This window comes from Jaculus jaculus, chromosome 3, assembly GCF_020740685.1.
Source record: "Jaculus jaculus isolate mJacJac1 chromosome 3, mJacJac1.mat.Y.cur, whole genome shotgun sequence".
Lineage (NCBI taxonomy): Eukaryota > Metazoa > Chordata > Mammalia > Rodentia > Dipodidae > Jaculus > Jaculus jaculus.
The window spans coordinates 16,129,003-16,149,241 of record NC_059104.1 but is presented as its reverse complement, the minus strand read 5'-3'; the positions used below and the strand labels follow the sequence as shown (position 1 = coordinate 16,149,241).

The 20,239-nt window shown below is 40.0% G+C and overlaps 1 protein-coding gene across 1 annotated transcript in view; it reads right to left on the bottom strand.

The window, feature by feature from the left end:
• The window catches only part of Uggt2 (UDP-glucose glycoprotein glucosyltransferase 2), a 122,199-nt gene that overhangs the window by 11,089 nt on the left and 90,871 nt on the right, over positions 1-20,239 (bottom strand). Inside the window, exons 28-35 of the mRNA XM_045145295.1 lie at positions 16,944-17,102; positions 16,244-16,329; positions 11,015-11,099; positions 7,670-7,752; positions 4,760-4,858; positions 3,715-3,799; positions 2,341-2,523; positions 109-269 (exon numbers count right to left, since the gene is read on the bottom strand). Coding sequence (XP_045001230.1) covers positions 109-269; positions 2,341-2,523; positions 3,715-3,799; positions 4,760-4,858; positions 7,670-7,752; positions 11,015-11,099; positions 16,244-16,329; positions 16,944-17,102 — 941 coding nt within the window. The remainder of the gene's footprint in view (positions 1-108; positions 270-2,340; positions 2,524-3,714; positions 3,800-4,759; positions 4,859-7,669; positions 7,753-11,014; positions 11,100-16,243; positions 16,330-16,943; positions 17,103-20,239) is intronic.

The following is a 20,239-nucleotide window of genomic DNA, read 5'->3' as shown; positions in this document are numbered from 1 at the left end:
AGCATGGAAACATGTAATTCAGTTGTGATTACTGTATTATTTCTAAGAATATTAAGTTTTATGACATACTATTTATATACTAGAAGGTAAGGATATATATTTTCTTACCTGATATGGTATTTCCTTTTTACAAGATGTGATGCCCAGTATCCCGTTTTCCAGAAACGATATCCATCCATATCAGTACGGCTATCACAAAATGGAGTGTACCCATAAGGAGCTCCATCCAGATCAAGATCTCGAAGTTCTTTTAGGTCATGTCTCACAATCTACATTATAAAATAACAAACTGTTTCTAGGGAATTTCAAATCATGATTACCCTCTTACAGTATGCTGGCATTTTACAGTATGCTGGCATTTTCTCACATTGTTCTCTCTCTCTCTCTCTATATATATATATACATATATATATTTAGTAAATGTATATATATATATAGTAAATTTACTATATGCTTATTTTTCTTCTTATTATTATAGACTAAAATAAACATGGAATTTATGTCCTTTGTCTGAGTAATGATGGTTTTATTTACCAGTAAGAATACTTTGTTATATTATTTATCAATATTTTACATAAAGTACATTTTGGACAGGAAGGAGCCAAATATTACAAGTGTCTAGGCATTTAGTTTCTCAATGTATGAATTAGTGATTCAAAATTATTTTATAGTAAATATTCATCACTATACATCAGAAAACATTAGTTTTAATCATAAGAAAGAATCTGACTATTCTAAATAACTTTAGTGACAGGATTTCTTTAATGACTCATTTGTGGGGGAAATCTTACTGTATGTATATGTTTTCTCAAGTAAAAACGGATTTTAGGGCTTGAGAGATGGCTTAGCGGTTAAGCGCTTGCCTGTGAAGCCTAAGGACCCCGGTTCGAGGTTCGGTTCCCCAGGACCCACGTTAGCCAGATGCACAAGGGGGCGCACGCGTCTGGAGTTCGTTTGCAGAGGCTGGAAGCCCTGGCGTGCCCATTCTCTCTCTCTCCCTCTATCTGTCTTTCTCTCTGTCTGTCACTCTCAAATAAATAAATAAATAAAAATTAAAAAAAAAAAAAAACGGATTTTACACCAGGTGTGGTGACGCATGCTTTTAATCCCAGCACTTGGGAGGCAGAGGTAGGAGGATCGCCATGAGTTCGCGGCCACCCTGAGACTACATAGTGAATTCCAGGTCAGCCTGGGCTACAGTGAGACTCTACCTTGAAAAACCAAAACACACAAAAAATTTTTTTTCTTAGGGAATATGCTTAGAAGTACTTACTTCAACTTTACACTTGTCTATTTTTTAATGTGGAAAGTAATCCCCAAATACTAACATTTTAGAGAATAACTAAGTTCATTTCTTTTCCTCCCCTGTCTTTTCCCTTTCCTCTCCTGTCTTCTCTTCCCTTTTCTATTTATTTCCCTTCCCTTTCTGCTCTCCTTTACTGTATGCTTCTTTTCCTTTCTTTAACTGTCCTTTTGCTTTGTTTTTAGACAGCATGCCTATGTACCCCAGGCTGCTCTTGAGTGTAATGATCCTCCTGCTTCTACTTCTCAAGTGCTGGTATTACAGACTTATGTCACCATGCTCAGTGAGTTTAAAGAAATTCAAATATAAAACTTGATTTGGAAATTGAGGACCATATATATGTATTTTTTTTTTCCCAGCCAAATTTAGGACTGTTTCTTAAGTGGCAGAGAGATTCAGACTTGCAGCTGGTTGAATGTCATTTTTGTTGAAGGTAGAGGAATGAGAGGATAGAATGGATAATTGCTAACTTTTATAGCATGAAGAAATAGCTAATTAAAATGAGTATCCACTAGTATTCACAGAAATTCATATAGCTACATGTATTATAACTAATACATTCATTTCCCAAATTAAAAAATGCCTATTTTAAAGCTGGGCATGGTAGCACACGCCTTTAATCCCAGAACTTGGGATGCAGAGGTGGGAGGATCACCATGAATTTGAAGCCACCTTGAGACCACATAGTGAATTCCAGGTCAGCTTGTTAGAGCAAGACCCTATATTGTAAACCAAAACCATAAATTAAAAAAAAATTCCATTTCAGATGGAAAACTGCTATGTCATAAGAAATAACTTATTTCTTATACTACTTTCATTTTCCCCTAGAATTCTGAGTTTGCTTTTAAATGAAAGGCACTCTATTGAAAAAGTACAACTGTGTCTTATGTATTTATAAAACAAAGCAATGACCATGTATAAGACCAAATATAAGACCCTAATATATGAACAAATATAAGACCTTATACTCATATGCAGATAGAAGTATAAAAAGTTATAATTACAGTTTCAATTACAACTTAAAATAATCATATTACCTGGTCTGCATCAACAAATATGATTTTGTCCACTGCTAGTGGAAAAAGCACATCAAGAAAAAGAATTTTGTATCCCCAAATGATCCGTTGCTTTTCAGTCTGTTGATGAAGCCAATGGGGCCACTTATATTGGACCAGTTCATACTGGAACCCATATTCCTTAGCCATATGAGGAATTACCTCCTGGAACCATATAGAACAAAATCAAAGGACACATTTTAGGAAGAGAAAATGGAGTGCCCCTGCCTCTGTGGGCTGTGAGTCCCCTAGTGAGCTGCGGCAGCGGAGGAGGGCGGTCTTAGGTACTCTGGTTGCAGGAGTCTTGCTTTTCTTCCCACATGGGATTATTGTGAAGAATTACTGAATAATGCTAGAAAGGTATATAGCATCATTCATAGAAATACTAAGCAATAAAAGTATCATTGCCCATTTTTATTTTATTTATGCTTTATCACTACTTTTGGATTATAAGATGGCTCACTGAAACGCTGTTGAAGAAGACTCTTGTTTTATAAAATTATTAATTTGCACACGTGTGTGTGCATGCTTATGTCAGGGTTTCCTGGCCTCACAGAAGAACTTCAGATGCACCACACTAACATCAGACATGCGTCATGCACCAGGCCTCCTTCCTTGGCAAATGAAGGACAACACACGCCCCACAGGAACACTTGTTGCATCCTTCTGCTGCAAACAAACTCCAGGCGCCTGCACCACTTTTTGTGTCTGTCTTTGTGCAGGTGCTTGGGGAACTGAATCTGGAGCCAGGAGCCTTTGCAGGCAGCGCCTTTAGCCACTGGGCCATCTTCCCAGCCCCAAGACCTGAAACCTGTATGAATAATCACAGAGCTAGTACACAGGGTGGCAGGAGTGTGGAGCTGAGTGACAATAAAGACTGAGGCTTCTGTCTGTGAGAGCTGGAGGCTCTGTGCCCAGACTATGAGCAATTAGTGGCCTGCACAGTTCTCAGTACTTTAAAATTCTTCTCTGGGCACAGTTCTCATATTTTCTTGATATAACCACTGTTTCTATTTTTGTACCCATATGACATAATCCAAGTCACTTATTGAAAATTTTGATATATTTTCCATCATAAAATTTTATTTAGTTGTCCCATTATCATAAAAAGTGACTAAACATTCCCATTTTGATTTTACTTGAGTTATATAACCTTTTAAACATCAAAGTAAACATCACATGAAGTTTTTTAGATGAGAATACTGAATATCACCATTTTAAATTTAAAACAACTTGAGTAAATAGGCATTTTAAAAGGCTCGCTTTGAAAATAGAAGTATTATAAGAACTTACAGTGATAACAAAGAATTGACTATTTCAACATTAGCCAAATTATAAGAAAAGCAACGGACTTACTTTAAATGTTGGTGACAGATAAGTTTTGAGAAACCAAAACTTCACTGGTGTTTTGGTGTTACGTAAAACAGAAAGCATCATAATCCTGTAATAAAGAACATTAAGTGTCATTTAAGTATTTGAAGGTTTGGATTATTTTTTCCACTATGAATTATGGCAAACTAATTACCTTCAAATATTATAGCTGATCATAAAGTATATCATAATAAGGATGAAAATACAGCTGACATTACTAGACTGATTGGCTTCTGTTTTTTTTTTAATTAATTAACTTGAGAGAGAGAGAATGGGCGCACTAGGGCCTCCAGCCACTGCAAACAAACTCCAGACACACGGGCCACCTTATGCATCTGGCTTACGTGGGTCTTGGGGAATTGAAGCTAGGTCCTTTGGCTTTGCATGCAAGTGCTTTAATCACTAAGCCATCTCTCCAGCCCTGGCTTGTTTTGATCTGACAAAGAACCATTCTGTGCTGCTGAAATTGAGTCAAATTTTGGTGCCTCTATTGTGGGATGAATAGTTGGCCCACGAAACTTTAAAAGTCAAGTGCTCTGTCCACCCTGATAGATTTTCTGGACAGTCACTTGATTTTCTATCTTAGATCTCTTGGTAGAGAAGAGATATGTCAACCAAAAGTGCTATTATAAAAAGTCACTATTATAATTCAGACACTTCTGAGGCATTCATTCTTTGTGATCCATCTAGATAAAACTGTTAAAATATCCCTTTGTACTTTGTAAATATGCTTTCCTTCTCAATGCCCTTTTCATAAAACAAGATATTCCTTCACTGGGAAAGTAAAATTTACTATATGTATTTTTGACCTATCATCCCATATAAATTATATATTTTCTAACCTAAAGGAAATCATTATTCCAAATCAAATCAAACTCATGAAATTTTACTGTGTTTAAAAAATATATATGTTTACCTAGTAAAACATAAAATATATGTTTACCTAGTAAAACAACAACAACAATAACAAAAAAACAAGGTACATAGTAGTATTTGCTTTGTTAAAAAAACAACAAAAAAGTAGACTTACCTTAGAAAGCGCTCATATAAATGGCCAGAAGCAACTGAAAAAATGTTTAGAACATCATTTTCCTTTTTTGGATCTTCTTTACGCAAAGTTCTTGTGAAACTTGTAATAAAAAACAGTAATGAACTGGTTCTTAATATACACTGACAAACTACATATGCCTAAAGTTGATAAAAATAATACCTTTCAAAATACAATTCACTTTAAGCAAACTGTTATCTTGACAATAACAAATTGTTAATGTCAAATGTGACACTATCATTTGAAGTTCATGAGCATTTTTATAGCATAGGGTGCAAGTAATGCAGTAGTATCTGCAAAGCAGAGTGAGTCACAGCTTGCCATGTTCATATCCAGCATTCTGAAACTTAGGCCAACAAGGAGGAAAGAAGTGGCGTGCTCAAGCGCTCACTATGGTAGCGCTCCACTGTGTGGTTGAGAGTGGGGATGAGAACTCCGCTGCAGGTCGGTGGGTGAAGGTGGGCAGTATTGCTCATGAGGCACCTGATACTGAAATTGTATTTGAAAAGACCTCCTCTGACCAGGGGTGGTCTTCTCCAGTCTGCCAGACCATGGGCTTCCTACTCTGACTGGCTTCCATTAGGAACAAAGAGAAGATAGGAAGCTGTCAGTCACTCACTGGTTTACATCACAGTACAACAGGATCATGTGTCACTGTTAACACTTCTTGAGCCCAGACCAGCTCTATCTCATTTTTGTACATGTCTAGTTTCCTATTTGAAAATGACTGTTTTGGAAGGTAAGGTGGCTTGAGGATAGTTTTAGGTAAATAGTGAGTTCCAAGCCAAGCTGGCTTATAGAGTGAGACCTTGTCTCAAAAAGCAAAACAACCAGGCTGCAGAGATAGCTTAGCAGTTAAGGTACTTGCCTGTGAAGCCCAAGGATCCAGGTTTGCTTCTCCAAGACCCACGTAGAGCCAGATGCATAAGATAGTGCACGTGTCTGGAGTGCATTTGCGGTGGCTAGATTAGGTTGTTGAGTCTTTTTGGCTTCAAGTTTCTATTTATTATCTTTGCTCAAGATGAACAATGGTTTGCCATGGTAATTCAGATGAGTTCAAACCTCTAGAGTTGACCTTGAAAGCTCTCTGTAGCATGTATCTACAGCAGACAGGTTTGATTTTTGCCAGCCCTTCATCTCCCCTTTAGGTATTGACTACTTGGTATGTTGTGGGAAACCTTTCCTCTTCCAGTTTCATTCTGTGTGGTTCATGGGGAACATGCCTTTTTACAGGCTTTACTGGAAGGCATTAAGACTTAACTGTGGTCAGCCACTGTGATGAGCTCAGTTTGGAAACCCAGAGTATGCTGAACTAGTAAGCTGGCTATGTAAATGATATTTGTCAATAGGTAACTTCTTCCTCCTGGGGACAGTGAATTTTTACCTTTAAAGACTCACCTAGGGGCTAGAGAGATGGTTTAGCAGTTAAGGCACTTGCTTGCAAAGCCTATCTCTCCAGGTGCCATGTAAGCCAGATGCACAGTGACACAAGTGTGCAAGGCTGCATGTGTGCACAGGGGTGCATGCGTTAGAGAGGTTCTGGTCTGACAATTCTCTCCCTCTCCCCTTCTCGCATTAAAAAAAGAAAAAAGATTAAAAAAAAAAAACCTGGAAATGAAGGAGGCAAAGAAAGAGTAGAACTAAGAGATGGGAAAAGTTTGCACATGACACTTTGAACACCCAAAGCCTGTATGGATGTATGAAAAACACATGAGATAGAAACTGGCTAACAGCCCCTGCCCCACAATGAGAAGTCTTTTTTCTTTGGTAGAAGTGGGAAATGTCCTTGAGCCTGTAAGTGGGGGAATCAGATTTTTCCTTATTTTCCCCCCTAAGATCTGACAGGAGGATATGAGTTATAGAAGGCTGTCAATGACATGACTATGTGCTTGAACACACAGCATGGGATCTGGATTTTCCTGATCTCGTTTTCCATAAGGGAGTTCCCTTTCCTAGAAACCTGACCAGAAGATGTGAGCAAGTTTATAAAGTGCCTGGACACCTGACATGGGAACTGGACTGAGTAGCTCAGCTTCCATTTAGTAAATTCCCATAAAAGACTCTAATCTGGGTCAACACAATAGGTAGGAATTTCTGGGGACCCTCTTTTTCCATATAGCAGGAGCTCTGCCTCCTTTCTATCACTTACTCTGTGATATAATTTTTAAACGTCATTCTCTATGATCTGTGGGTTTCATTCTTCAAAATTTCTAACACAAGAATCTGGAGGCTACTGACTCAGTGGAAATCTTGCATGATTGTGACTGTCTGACACGCCAGCTCTTGGGCTAGTACCCAACAAAAGTTGGGCATAGTTCCCTCGCTCTCAAAGACATTCCAAACTCCCATATCACTTCCCTTCTGCCTTTCTTTCCTCTCTCCCTCATTTTCTTTTTTGCTTTTTATGGTGCTTAAGATAGAATGTATGGCTACATGCTAGGCAGATGCTTTGCTACTGAGCTACACCTCTGGCCCTAATAATTTTTTTTTTGATTAACCATCTGACTTATAAAATCCTCATTACAGTCAACCCTGTAGCCAAGCAGCAGTGCTGTTTATTGTTGGAGGAAGCCTTTTGCCTTTGTATGACCAGGTTCCTTCATTTCACTCCAACTTCAAAATGCTGTCTTTCCTTTACATCAGATGTTTCTCCAAGAAGCCTTCCCTGGAGCTTCCCTGGGCTGCTCTATTCATTTCTCCCTTTGGTATTTCCAGCACTTTATTTTAGCTGCTAACTGCCCTAGGCTCTTATATTAACATGTATGCACTTGTCTATGCCTCCTGGATGAGAGGACCTGGACTTTATCTACTCAGTGCTTCGTGTGCACAGCCTCCACACGGTAGACTTTCCATCGTTCTAGTAATGTGGTCAAAACATTCACTGGTAGTTACCTTTTAATTGAATCCCATATTCCTTTATTTTCATATTCATCAGCAAGGATATCTTCCTTGATTTTATCTTTTTTCTTCCGTACCTAGATAACATTGTAAAGACAAAATTTAGAATTTTTCATCTGTAAAGATTATGCTGACTTTTTAGAAATGTGAGACAGTAGTTGTAGTTAACAGGTCCAGGCGATAGCTTGCAGCAATATAGATTAAGTCTGGTCTTCAGCTATCAATCAGAAATAATGAATTATATTTTTGGTGGCTACTTCTAAAACCTGTGCTTTCATTTGAGGTTGTGGATTTACCAACTTATTATTTTATTAATTTTAAGTTTTTATTAGAACACAAAAAATTAGGTTTCATCATGATGTTTTTCAAGCAAATTTGCTTATGTTTTCCTCCTCTCCCTTTTCTCCTGTGTCTCCACTCCTCTCTTCCCCTGTCTAGCCTCCTTTTTATGCCATAGTTGTCCTCTGTGCCCCTTTCCCAACACCTCATCTCCCATCACTGTCTCCTGTCTAGTATCATATCCTATACCTGCTCTTGGACCCTCTCACTTATATACATATAAAAGATAAATGTATGAGTGGGAACATGTGATTTTTGTGTTTATGGGCCTGGGTAATCTCACTTACAATAATGTTTTCCATTTCATCCAGTTTCCTGAAAACTTCATTATTTTGCTTTTCTTTACAGCTTAATAAAATTTCATTGTGTATATGTAACATATTTTTATTATGTAGTCATCAGTTGATGGACATCTAGGCTGATCCCTTTTCCTAGCTGTGGTGAACACAGAAGCAATGAGAATGAATGAGCAAATATCTTTGTGGTAGGATATAGAGTCCTTTGGGTATATGTCCAGGAATGGCATAGCTGGGTCAAATGGTAGTTCTATTTTTAGCTATTTGAGAAACCTCCACACTGATTTCCACAGTGATTAAGGATTCCCTTTCCTACAACTTTACCAGCTTTTATTGTCATTTTTTTCTTGATGATAACATTTCTGACTGGGTGGAGATGGAATCTGAAAGGCATTTTAATCTGCATATCCCTGATACCTAGGGATGTTGAACATAAAAAATTGTTGGTAATTTGTGTTTCTTCTTTTGAGAACTGCCTGTTCATTTCATTAACCCATTTATTGATTGGGAGGTTTTATTTTTTGGTGCTTAACTTTTACAGTCCTTTATATATTCCAGATAGCAAGCTCTTCTCTGTGGTCTATGTGGCAAAGATTTTTACCAACTTTAGACATTATCTGAGACTTACCTCTTGTTTCACAGAATTCAACATTATTTGTTCTCTGTGGCAATAAATGATTATCTAATCTCAATCAACTCTCATCCCTCTTCCTCTGGCAGGTGGGCAGTAATATCCTTACTTTTAGGTCTTCTCCTCATTATCTTTGTAAATTTAAGTAATATTCATATCTCTCTATCCCAGAAGCTGCCAGTTTCTTTCACATACTGTTTATAATGATACCAGGGTCTCTTATACCTGTACTTCCCAGCTGACAAAAACCTTTGCTTTAGAATTTGTATAGACGACATCTACACTTGTTAGTTAACATGATTATAAAATGGGAAAATCAGTCAGTGGTGCTTATTTGACAATGACTATCCACTGAAGGCTACTAAAATTTGATTTCTCTTGTCTTATTATGAGATGGTGACTAGGTCACAAAATGACATTTGCCCTTTCACACAAATTCTCCTTTTTTTTTTTTTAGGTAGAGTCTCACTCTACCCAGGCTGACCTGAAACTATGTAGTCTCAGGCTGGCCTTCTACCTTAGCCCCACAGTGCTGGGACTAAAGGGTGGTGTGCCACCATGCCCAGTAGATTCTCCTATTCTTGACCAGTAGGCTGTTTTTTTCTTGTGGAGACACACACGTGCACACACACGCACGCACACACTCTCTTGACCACACCCTCACACTTGCTATGCCGCCACTCATGGTTACTAACTGTGTGAAATTTCCATGTTCTTGAAGACATTTTTCTTGGACTGTTCCTACATATTCTTTACATTTATTTAAAGGAAACTTCCACCATTTATTTTGCTTCATATTTGATTATAGACAGAATCCCAGGCACTAAGTGGAAGGATTTGCTCTGTTGTACTTAACATGGATTTTGCAAGTGTTACATCTGATGCTAGTATCATCCTATCATAGTGACCTGTCTTTTCTCCTTAGTAGCTCTTAGAATCTTAAAAAACTTAATTTTTTTTTATTAATTAGAACTTTGTTGTATGGACAAATCATGTGTTGGTCTCATTTCCCTCATATTATCCTATTCTACCGCTCCTCCCTGCTCCCATTCCACTGAAGTTCCTCCTCAGTAGGGTCACTGGTTTTCACCATGGGGCCATGGGTTATGCATGCAGCAGTCAGGAGCAACACCTCAGGACACTCCTTCCCACCTTACGGCTCTTACAATCTTTCTGCCTTTTCTTCTGCAGCGTTCCGTGAGCCTTGAGGGGTGTGTTATTAAGTTTACTGTGGTGTTGAGATCTCAGCAGCTTCTGGGTTTCTGCTTTGATACATTTTGACAACTTGTACCAGGGAGATGGTGACAGACACTGAGGACACTCAAAACGTATCAAAGCTCTTAGGACCTTACGTGTGGCACTTTGACTTATCCTTCATGGTAACTGGAACATGGGATCTCTTGGCATACACATTGTTTGTCTCCTTAGCAGTGTTGTATTTTCTTTACAAAATCCTTCTTTCCAGGCTGCTGTAGTTCAGGGCTGGCCCTCATGTTGCTTCTCTTTTCTCCTCCATTTTTTTTAAATGTTGAAATGGACTGTTAGCAGGTGAAATTGTTATTACAAAATCCCTGAAGTACCTATGTATGCTTAGATTGTGTTGTGTTTGTAGCTGGTATCGTTCCATAATTTATGAAAATTCTTAGCTACTTCCTACTTCAATTTTTATTGTCCTAACTCCTTCAATATCTTTTGGAACTCCATTTAAACTATTTTTATTTTATTCAACTGATAGTGAGGAAGTGCTTTACAAAGCTAAAGTGCATGATGCCTATTATCAGGTAGGCTCTACTGTTAAGCCCACTGTATGAATGATGAAACAGAAGAGTTTCATCTGTCCAAGGTCAGTAAGAGAGCATGACCTTAAAACATAAAACTCATTCCCTTTCTTCCTTCTTCAGGTTCTGCTTTCCCTTCATGACATCAGTCTTTTTCCTTCCACTTACTGCAAGAGTGCTGATACAACATTTTTCATAGTGAACTGTAAAAATCATTCCAAAAGTCAAGATTAAGGGAAAAGAAGTGTGTGTTAACATAAGAATAAAGTCTATAGAAATCTGTGGCATCACATACCTGCACTTTCAGAATCTTGCTCTTAAAACTGTTTAGTACAACAATGACATCTCCTACATCCAGCTGAGAGTCAGTTCCTTCATGCCTAACACAGAAAAACATGTCTGTAATTTATTCAAGAATGTACATATAATTCTGATGACATAAGTCATTCTTTTTTGAAATAAACTTCTGTGTGTGTGTGTGTGTGTGTGTGTGTGTGTTATTCACAGTTTCTATAAGCCAGGTGAAATATACTATTATATATTATCTTTGTAAAAAATTATTAATAAAGCTTAATATAAATTAAAATTGTACACAGGTACAAATTAAGTTTGGCACTGAGTAATTACCAAGAAAGTTTAAACTGTTGCTTATCCTTGCTGTTGCGTAACACACTAGACAGGACATGTCTTTCGCTTATTTGATACCTTGTACGAATAATTTTAAGACTTAAAAGTCTTGGGCTAGGGAAATGGCTCAGTGGTTAAAGGCACTTGCTTGCAAACTGTCTTGTTTTCAGTCTGTGTAGCATGAGAGGTGAAAGGATTTACTCAACACACATATATATAATGAACTGAGATACACAGAGAGATCACAGCCTTTGGGAAAATACTAGAAATATAACTGTGGCCCTGTGCTAAAGTCTACACAAAGTTCTTTTTTTCTTTTTCTAATACTAGGGATAGACAAGGAGCAGGGAGTAAGTCCACTCTCGAAGGCCAGAAGAGGTATAGATTAACCAGGCAAGTTAACCTCAGCAGGGCAGCATGTTGATGGACCAGGTCACTGTGGTTAATAAACATTTTCCAAGAACTCTGGTGCTGGCAGATTGCAGGCTAGTTCATTACTGCCTCCCAGCCCAGAGCATGAGGTTGCACAGGCAGTCTACTTGGCTACTCAGTAATTCCCCACAGCAAAACCTGCTGGCCAGGGTTTGATTCCCAACTATCTCTCTAAAGCCACAACACCAAATTGTACAAGTGCCTGCACTGTGTCGGCAGAGGCAAATGGCCCTGGAATGCCCACACTCTAAAAACATTTCATAGGGCTGGAGAGATGGCTTAGCAGTTAAGCACTTGCCTATGAAGCCTAAGGACCCCAGTTCGAGGCTCAGTTCCCCAGGTCCCACGTTAGCCAGATGCACACGCATCTGGAGTTCGTTTGCAGAGGCTGGAAGCCCTGGCGTGCCCATTCTCTCTCTCTCCCTCTATGTCTTTCTCTCTGTGTCTGTCGCTCTCAAATAAATAAAAGTTAAAAAAAAAATTAAAAAAAAATTTCATGTTCAGTGGAATGATACACTGCAAAAGGCTCTGTTAAGCTTGTGAGACTGAAAATGTGCCCATGATGTCCATTTTTATAACCTTAATGTTTCCGTATTATATGTAATTTAGTTTACTTTTTAATTTTCAAAACTAGCAAATCAGACATATTTGTATTTAATATTTGAAAGCCCTCTTGAGAGGGAGTCAGGTAGCTTTGTCTGGCAGCTAGGGTGACTGGGTCCCTGAAAGGAAAAAGAAGGAATGTCTCTGGGCTTTGCTAGAGATCAGAATGGAAGTTGCCTTCTCCTTATCTCTTGCCTAAAGGAGTTCCCGAGATCTGTTTCCCACCTACAACCTGAGCCCCTCCTGGGAGGAGGGACCCCTGACATTATGGTTGGTCAAGTTCAGCTCCCAGTTCAGTGTCATGGTTGGCCTCTTCATGAGCCAGCTCCTAAGCCCAGACCAGTCGCCTCTCAGCCTGGCTCTCCTGAGCCTGCAGGTAAAGCCCGCTGCAGTAAGGTCGTTTACGAGGGGAGGGCAAGCTCCTGAGCCTCTGCCCTCTCTGCCTGCTCCTGCACTCCCCACAGCAGGAGCTGTCTGCACTTCTCTTTTCTCTCTCTGTCTCTTTTCATGTTTCTTTTAGGCCCACATGGGCTCTCAGACAACGTGGGTGTATTCATTTTCTTTCCCTTGATTTTGTACTTTCCTAAATAAATACAATAATTTAATAATTATCCTGTTTGTTTTGCCCAATTCTTTGGTTAAATACAAACATGAACCTAGGGTTTGGGGTTCATAGACTATTCCTTAAAGCTTAACACTTTATTTCATTTTCACTACAGACTGAAGAATTCTATAAGAATTATTTATAATGAAACTCAGGGCAGATTAATAGCTGCTTTTGCATTTACCATTCTTGTGCAGTGTTTTTTCTTGGGTGTGTATATGACAGTCTATGTGCCACAGTGCACATGTGGACATGAGGACACGACCCCAGGGCAGTGGTCCTCTCCTTCCACCTTATTTGAGACAAGGTTTCTGTTCTTCATTGTGTTTGCCATGGGAAGACCAGACTGACTGGCTGGCAAGCTTCTGCATTCTCCTGATTCCACCTCTCACTGCCATAGGTGCACCGGATTACAGATGCACGATCCACACTCCAGCGGTCAGGCATGTACGGCAAGTGCTTTTAATCACTGAACTGCCTCCTGAGCCCCTTTGTTATGTGTATTTTGGCATTTTCTTAAAATGACGACTGATGACTAACTCCCAGCTCCGTATTCACTGAAATTGGTTAAACCCAAGCACGAAGTAGAAGCCTGTCCGACAACTGTCACTAGAAAATAGAAAGGGTTCCAACTTATATAGTACAAATGGCAAATTTCTTCAAACCTTTCCACCACTTCTGGTCAAACACTGCTCAAGGGCATTGTTAATTTTAGCCTGCTACCCACTGTGCCTGGATACTAGGTGAGCACGCGAGCCCCGCTGCAGAGCAGACGGGCTCTAACGCGGTGTCTCTGCACGTGTCTTCTATTGTGTGCACTACCATTTTCCAGATGCTGTACAACCACCATCCACGGAGGGGCCATCACTGTCCGAGATCAAACCGAACCTTGACGGTCTGGCTCTTCTCCCTGCCACTGTCAGACACATCTCCACCACGTACGCAGCTAACCCCACAGATATGCCAGGCTGAGCTGCGGATTAAGTGAGGAGAACGAGCGAAGTGCTCAGTGGAAAGAGACTCCACTGATAAGGGAAAGGCAGGGTAAAGGGAACATACAAATAATTTTCACTTCCAGTGAGGTTTGAGAGATGATTACCTTTCACTTAACACACTTATTTCACAATGAATGAACTCATCATATATTAGAAAGCACTGATTTAAAATGGACATCTGCTCTGTGGCACGGAACCCATAGCTGGAGCGGGGAGGGAATCAAGTCAGGACCATATCAAAACACGAGCCCGCTCTCCATTCATCAAGCTCCCACTAATCGTGGGCTACAAGAGGGCATACACCTATTAAATTCTCTCTATAAAAACAAAGGCTATCCATTTATCTGGTGCTAATTTCACTCTCCGCTGGAGAACTAGCTTCTCTTTTATAGATGGATGCAGATTCTAAGGAGAGAACCAGACCATAACACCTCAAAAGGGCTCCAGCTGAAACTAAGCGTATTTGGGGGAAATGAGCTAGAGTGCTGCTTCCTTGCAGAACCTGGCACCAGCACAAGGGTGAAGGAGACAGACACAGAGAACACTCAACTCCCACCAAACCAGAGATCCAGAGACACAGAGAACACTCAACTCCTCCCAAACCAGAGATCCAGAGACACAGAGGACACTCAGCTCCTCCCAAACCAGAGATCCAGAGACACAGAGGCTCCCAATACACAGAGATATTGCCTCCTACCCATAACTGATGGCTACCCCCACAATGCACGACCCACATTCCCCAAGGAGGAGGGTCCCATGCAGAGGAGGGAGGACAGGGAGGAGGCTAACAATGGTACCAACTTGACTGTATACACACTGTGTACATAACTAATAAAAAATAAGAATAAAATAGTACATCTTTTCCTAGCATTTTAAGTATGAAATGGTCAAAGACAATGAAGAAGCCCTTTTCCTGTGTTCTGAAGGAAATTCTAACACCCCTGTAGGTGTATGCAATTCCCAGGAATACTGAGATTAATAAACAAGGACACAGGAGAATGGGCAGAGCACTACTCCTGTTTCAGAAAGGTGGCATGTTCTATGAGAAGGCAGGCAACTTCTCACTGCCCAGCAGATACTGCAGGGCAGACAGCGGAGCACTTCTTATCGAGATTGTTTCCAGGCTTTCTGGCCGTGACGGCTCTGCTTGATAATTATATTCTACTGAACTGGCAGATCCATCTCCATGTGACCTGGAACCTACATGTTTTGTGAGTGTGAGGTAGGAGTGCTATTCTAGTTTCTTTTGCCTACCATGGCCAGAGAAGCACGAGGGGTTTTAGTCAGTGCATTGGCTTGCTGGGCATAGGGACCAGCTGGTATGCTGGTGTAGTAGATTCTTGCTTTCAAACCATGCAAGAGGTAGCAGCTCTTTTTGGGTAGGTCAGTTCCTAAGCTTTCTTGTACAAGTCATCCCTGAGCACCAGTTCTCCAACTCTTTCTTAATGGGGCCAGTTTATAAAGACTGGCTCACTGTTGGTCAGGCACCAGGGAAGTTCTGCTAGTCATGTGGGCTTGGATATGGAGTCTACCAGATAGGTCTAGAGCTGGGTCTGCTGGTCCCACCTGACACCAAGGTCTAGAAGCTCAGTCTATAGGTACAGCCTAGAGTCTAGTGCTGTGAGGGCTAGGTCACACTGGGAATGGCTTGAGTTTGGAGTCCAGGGCAAAGCTCAGTGTTCACTTCCAAGTGCAAATTTCTTTAGGCTGTGCTGTCAGAAGTTGGGGAAAGGTGACAAAGGTTATATGAAACTGTCCTCCCTAGCAGAAAGTGACACAAGTTACATAAAGCTGTCCTCCTACCCCTCAACTCATCTGCTATTTCCTTGTTACAACCAGGTTCTGTCATGTCTCTCCTGATTCCCTTAGTTCATAGGAAAGTTCTTTTGTGCATGGAACATTGTTCAAATCCTATGGGTAGGTAAGTCCTGAAAAAATCATCTTCTGCTGTAGTGCTGACATCCCACCCACAGTCTTGTTAGCATTTAAAAATATTTTATTTATTTATTTGAGAAAGAAAGGGAGAGAATGGGCACACCAGGGCCTCCAGCCACTGCAAACGAACTCAAGATGCATGTCCCACCTTGTGCATATGGCTTAAGTGGGTCCTGGGGAATCAAACCAGGATTCTTTGCCTTTGAAGGCAAGTAAACCATCTCTCCAGCCCCTTGTTAGTATTTTAATTAACATTTTGATGACCCTGGAAATAAAATGCTGAACTCTTATTAACATACTAAACTTTAAAAATATTTGTATAACTCACCCAACTATTTCATAAATATCTTCAGATTTTCCTTCACGTAATTTCAGTATCCAAGCACCGGGGTTTGCTTTTAATTGAAAATACCCCTTTGAAGATGAGAAACAGAAAATATTATTCAGTTACATGACTAAGAATATCCAATCATTCATGAAAGACTGCACATTAGCCAAGAAAATATTTAGCAACCATGGAGTGAGAAAATTCTGTAAGTGAACTCCAAGGAGATTTTACAATAACCTGTAAAGAACATGATCTAAAATTATGACTCATGGTTCATCCTGAAACATGGTTTTGTCATGATTGTCTTGATTCTCTTGCTTAAAAAATTACCTTATTTAAAGATTTAATTTTTTGGGCTGGAGAGATGGCTTAGCGGTTAAGCGCTTGCCTGTGAAGCCTAAGGACCCCGGTTCGAGGCTCGGTTCCCCAGGTCCCACGTTAGCCAGATGCACAAGGGGGCGCACGCGTCTGGAGTTCGTTTGCAGAGGCTGGAAGCCCTGGCGCGCCCATTCTCTCTCTCTCCCTCTATCTGTCTTTCTCTCTCAAATAAATAAATAAAAATAAAAATTAAAAAAAAAAGATTTAATTTTTTGTGAGCTGTTCAGAAACAGAATAAGGATTATCTTATCTCACTACTAGGACAACTTAGAGATTATCAACAAACTTTTAAGTACTGTCAATTAAAATTTAGGATACTTACAAGATTAGCCATCACTATTGTATCACCCAAAACAGGCTTGTGTTTTGTGCCCAGTGTAAACTGCAGACCCCAAGGGGGTTGTTCTGTTGTCACATCAAAGCAATGCCCTTCCAGCAGGAGATGTTCGAGCTCATACTCTGCTACAACAGTCTTCTCAATCTGTAGAGGAACAGGCCATTATTTGTGACATCAGTAAATGTGCTTCCTTTATTGTTATCGACAATGTTTTGATGGGTAACTATTTTGCAGATGAATAAGCTGATGAGTTGAACCAATTTCTACCAGACAGAAAGCTCACAGTACATGTCCCCTCATTTTGTGACTTGCGCTACAGTATCACTGAGTAGGAGAGGAGAGAGCAGCAGTGAGAGCTCTGGGACTGGCGGTGCTCAAAGCCTCTTCGTGACAGGCGTGGTGAGTGAGGTACGCAGCAAACCCTGGCTTTAGCTGGCCCTCGCTCGGCAGCATTACTCCATGGGCAAGAACAGCCAGTCGTGGATGACTGGCTCTCTTGTAATTCATAAGGAACAAAAACAATGCTTATTATTTGATAGTAAGTTGATGTACTCTATTAAAAAATTATAAATTAATCTTTCCATGTTAAAACACAGTAGAAAGAATAGAAGGCTGATGATTCATGTAAACATGAACACATTGAACAGGTCATACCTTCATTTCAAGCAAGTACAACTTGTTTCTTTCACTTAAAGATAGTGTTCTCAGAAGCATACCAAATCCATAACCGTCTGTTAATTTTTTGAGATAGTCACTATGTACTATAGGCATATCTAACCTGTGGCCTGTTCCAGTTTAGCTATGAATGCAGCCAATCATGTTTGTAAATGACATCATCACATTGCAATGGCAAAAGATCAGGCATCTCTGACTGTAGCCTATGTGACTGCAGCTGTCTTTAAAGTCATTCCTTGTCTCTTCTGCTTCCCACATAGTTGACACTCCAGGTACACACCACTGTGCCTAGCTTTATGAATATCTTTTTGTGTGTATGGTTTTTTTTTGAGGTAGGGTGTCACCCTAGCCCAGGCTAACTTGGAATTCACTATGTAGGTTCAGGTTGGCCTTGAACTCACAGAGATCCCCCTATCTCTGCCTCTAGAGCGCTGTTATTAAAGGTGTACAGCACCATGCCCAGCATGAACATCTTTTAAAATGGCTGGACATTCCAACTGTTTTCAGATTTCCATATACTGTTAAGTATATGGCAGGGAGAAGATTTTTCTCTACTTAGTATGGACATAATCAAATATGAAAATAAATTAAATGGCAGCACTCAGGAAGAAGCACCTTCTTTGCAGACAATATTTATTTTAACAACTTTAATTAAGATCCTGAATTAGTTGTTGAAGTGTTACTACTATAGTTATGAACTTCAGATACTTAAAATATATATACAGAGCCCTTAAAATATATATGCAGAGCCCTTATTGCAACTTGCTTGAATGGGAAGATTTCAACGAAAGACTCAGAATATGAAAATATTGAAAGTTAAGAAGTTACGTTTCATTATGCAAATATTTTTCAAGGTTTAATTACAAACTAAAATTGGTTTGTCACACACAAAAAGTTGTGTAGTAGGGAAAAGGGATGTACATATTTTAACCATGTTAGTTACAGTTCATTAAACAGTAGTTTAGATTACAGGGAAGCCTGTTAAGTTTAGATATAATGGTATTATCACCCAATGTAGAGTTTTTCTTTACATAATATATGCAATTATCAGGAATGCAATAAAAACCTCATATAAATAATGCTTACTTTACAGGTGACATTTTCAACAATGAAAACACCAATGACTTTGATCAACAACTGGGGTATAGATCAATAAAAATAATTTTTCTGAAAACAGAAATGTTTATACTAGCAATGCTTTCTTTAAGTACTTCGATGCAAGTCACTGCAAGAACCTGCCAATAAATTTTAGTTATTAGTTATACCTTACAAAACCTTCGACACATAAATATATTTTACAAATATGGAAGAAACACACAATGTCTTACATTGTAGTGTCCTACACATGCACACTGATATCTATAAGAAAACTGTGGTAAGGCATACAACGCTCACTCACACTACTGTTCACATGGTAAATCTGCAAGGGAAAAAGATCTAAAAGACTATGTGACAGGAAAAGCTTTGGATCTGGCATGATTCATCAGAAAAGGTACATTTCAGAATGTTTACCATCAGAGCCCCACAGACCTTCAGAAGACCCTTCTTAGCCTGTGTCTTCCTTCTAATACGAACATGGAGTCTGTCTGTGGTGGCACTCAGACGTTCATTTCCGAGCTAGCACCATGTGGGAAAGGAAGAAGGAAAATGGAGTCCTCATGAGCCCCTAAGAGGTGGACGTGTTCTTGGGAAATCTCCCAGCAGTCAGTGTACAACAGGACTTCTGTGCTTCCAGAGACGTGCAAACACTGTAAGATGTCCTGTCAGTTTGCTGCTCCACCAAAAGGCTAACTATGACATTAAAAACACGCTCAGAGACTCCTTCAAAACACCTATGACTGTTCAGAGTGTATGAGGAGCCTGGGAAGTCCTCTGTGGCCTCCTTGACACTGGCTGTGACAAGGATGCTGTCCATGGACCTGCTAATGGAGTTGAGCTCTTCAGCAAGCTCAGGGTTCAAGTGCTGCTGGCCACTGGGTCCACTCACATTTGGGCTTAAAGGGTAACACTGCCTGTGTTAATTAGAGAAAAGACATGACTCTTAATCTCCAGTCATCCTTGTATCCAGCCGCTTTGTCTTGTCCTCCTGGAGAAGGCCTGCCTTGTAGTTTTGGTTTCAACTGGAGGGGCTTGTTCAGAATGCTGTCATATACTACATTAGGCTATTAAAGGAGGCAGATCACAGAGCATCCCTTACAAGATGGCTACTAGGCACACCTGTTGACTGTCCTAGAGTCATACATCTGTTTATAAGGTACCTCAAGTGGCAAGATACTCAGGAGTGCCTCAAAAGGTGGATGTTGTGTTCAATGTTCTTGTAGAGTCCAAAGTCAGGAAGGACAATGTGTCACTGTGAATCCAGCACAATGTTCTCTGGTTTGAAGCCTCTATAAATGATGTTCAGAGAGTGTGGGTGTGGTGGCTTGATTCAGGTGTCCCCCATAAACTTAGGTGTTCTGAATGCTAGGTTCCCAGCTGATGGAGATTTAGGATTTATGCCTCTTGGAGGCAGCATATTGTTGGGGGTGGGCTTATGAATATTATAGCCAGTTTCCCCTTGCCTATGTTTGGCACACTCTCCTGTTCCTGTTGTCCACCTGATGTTG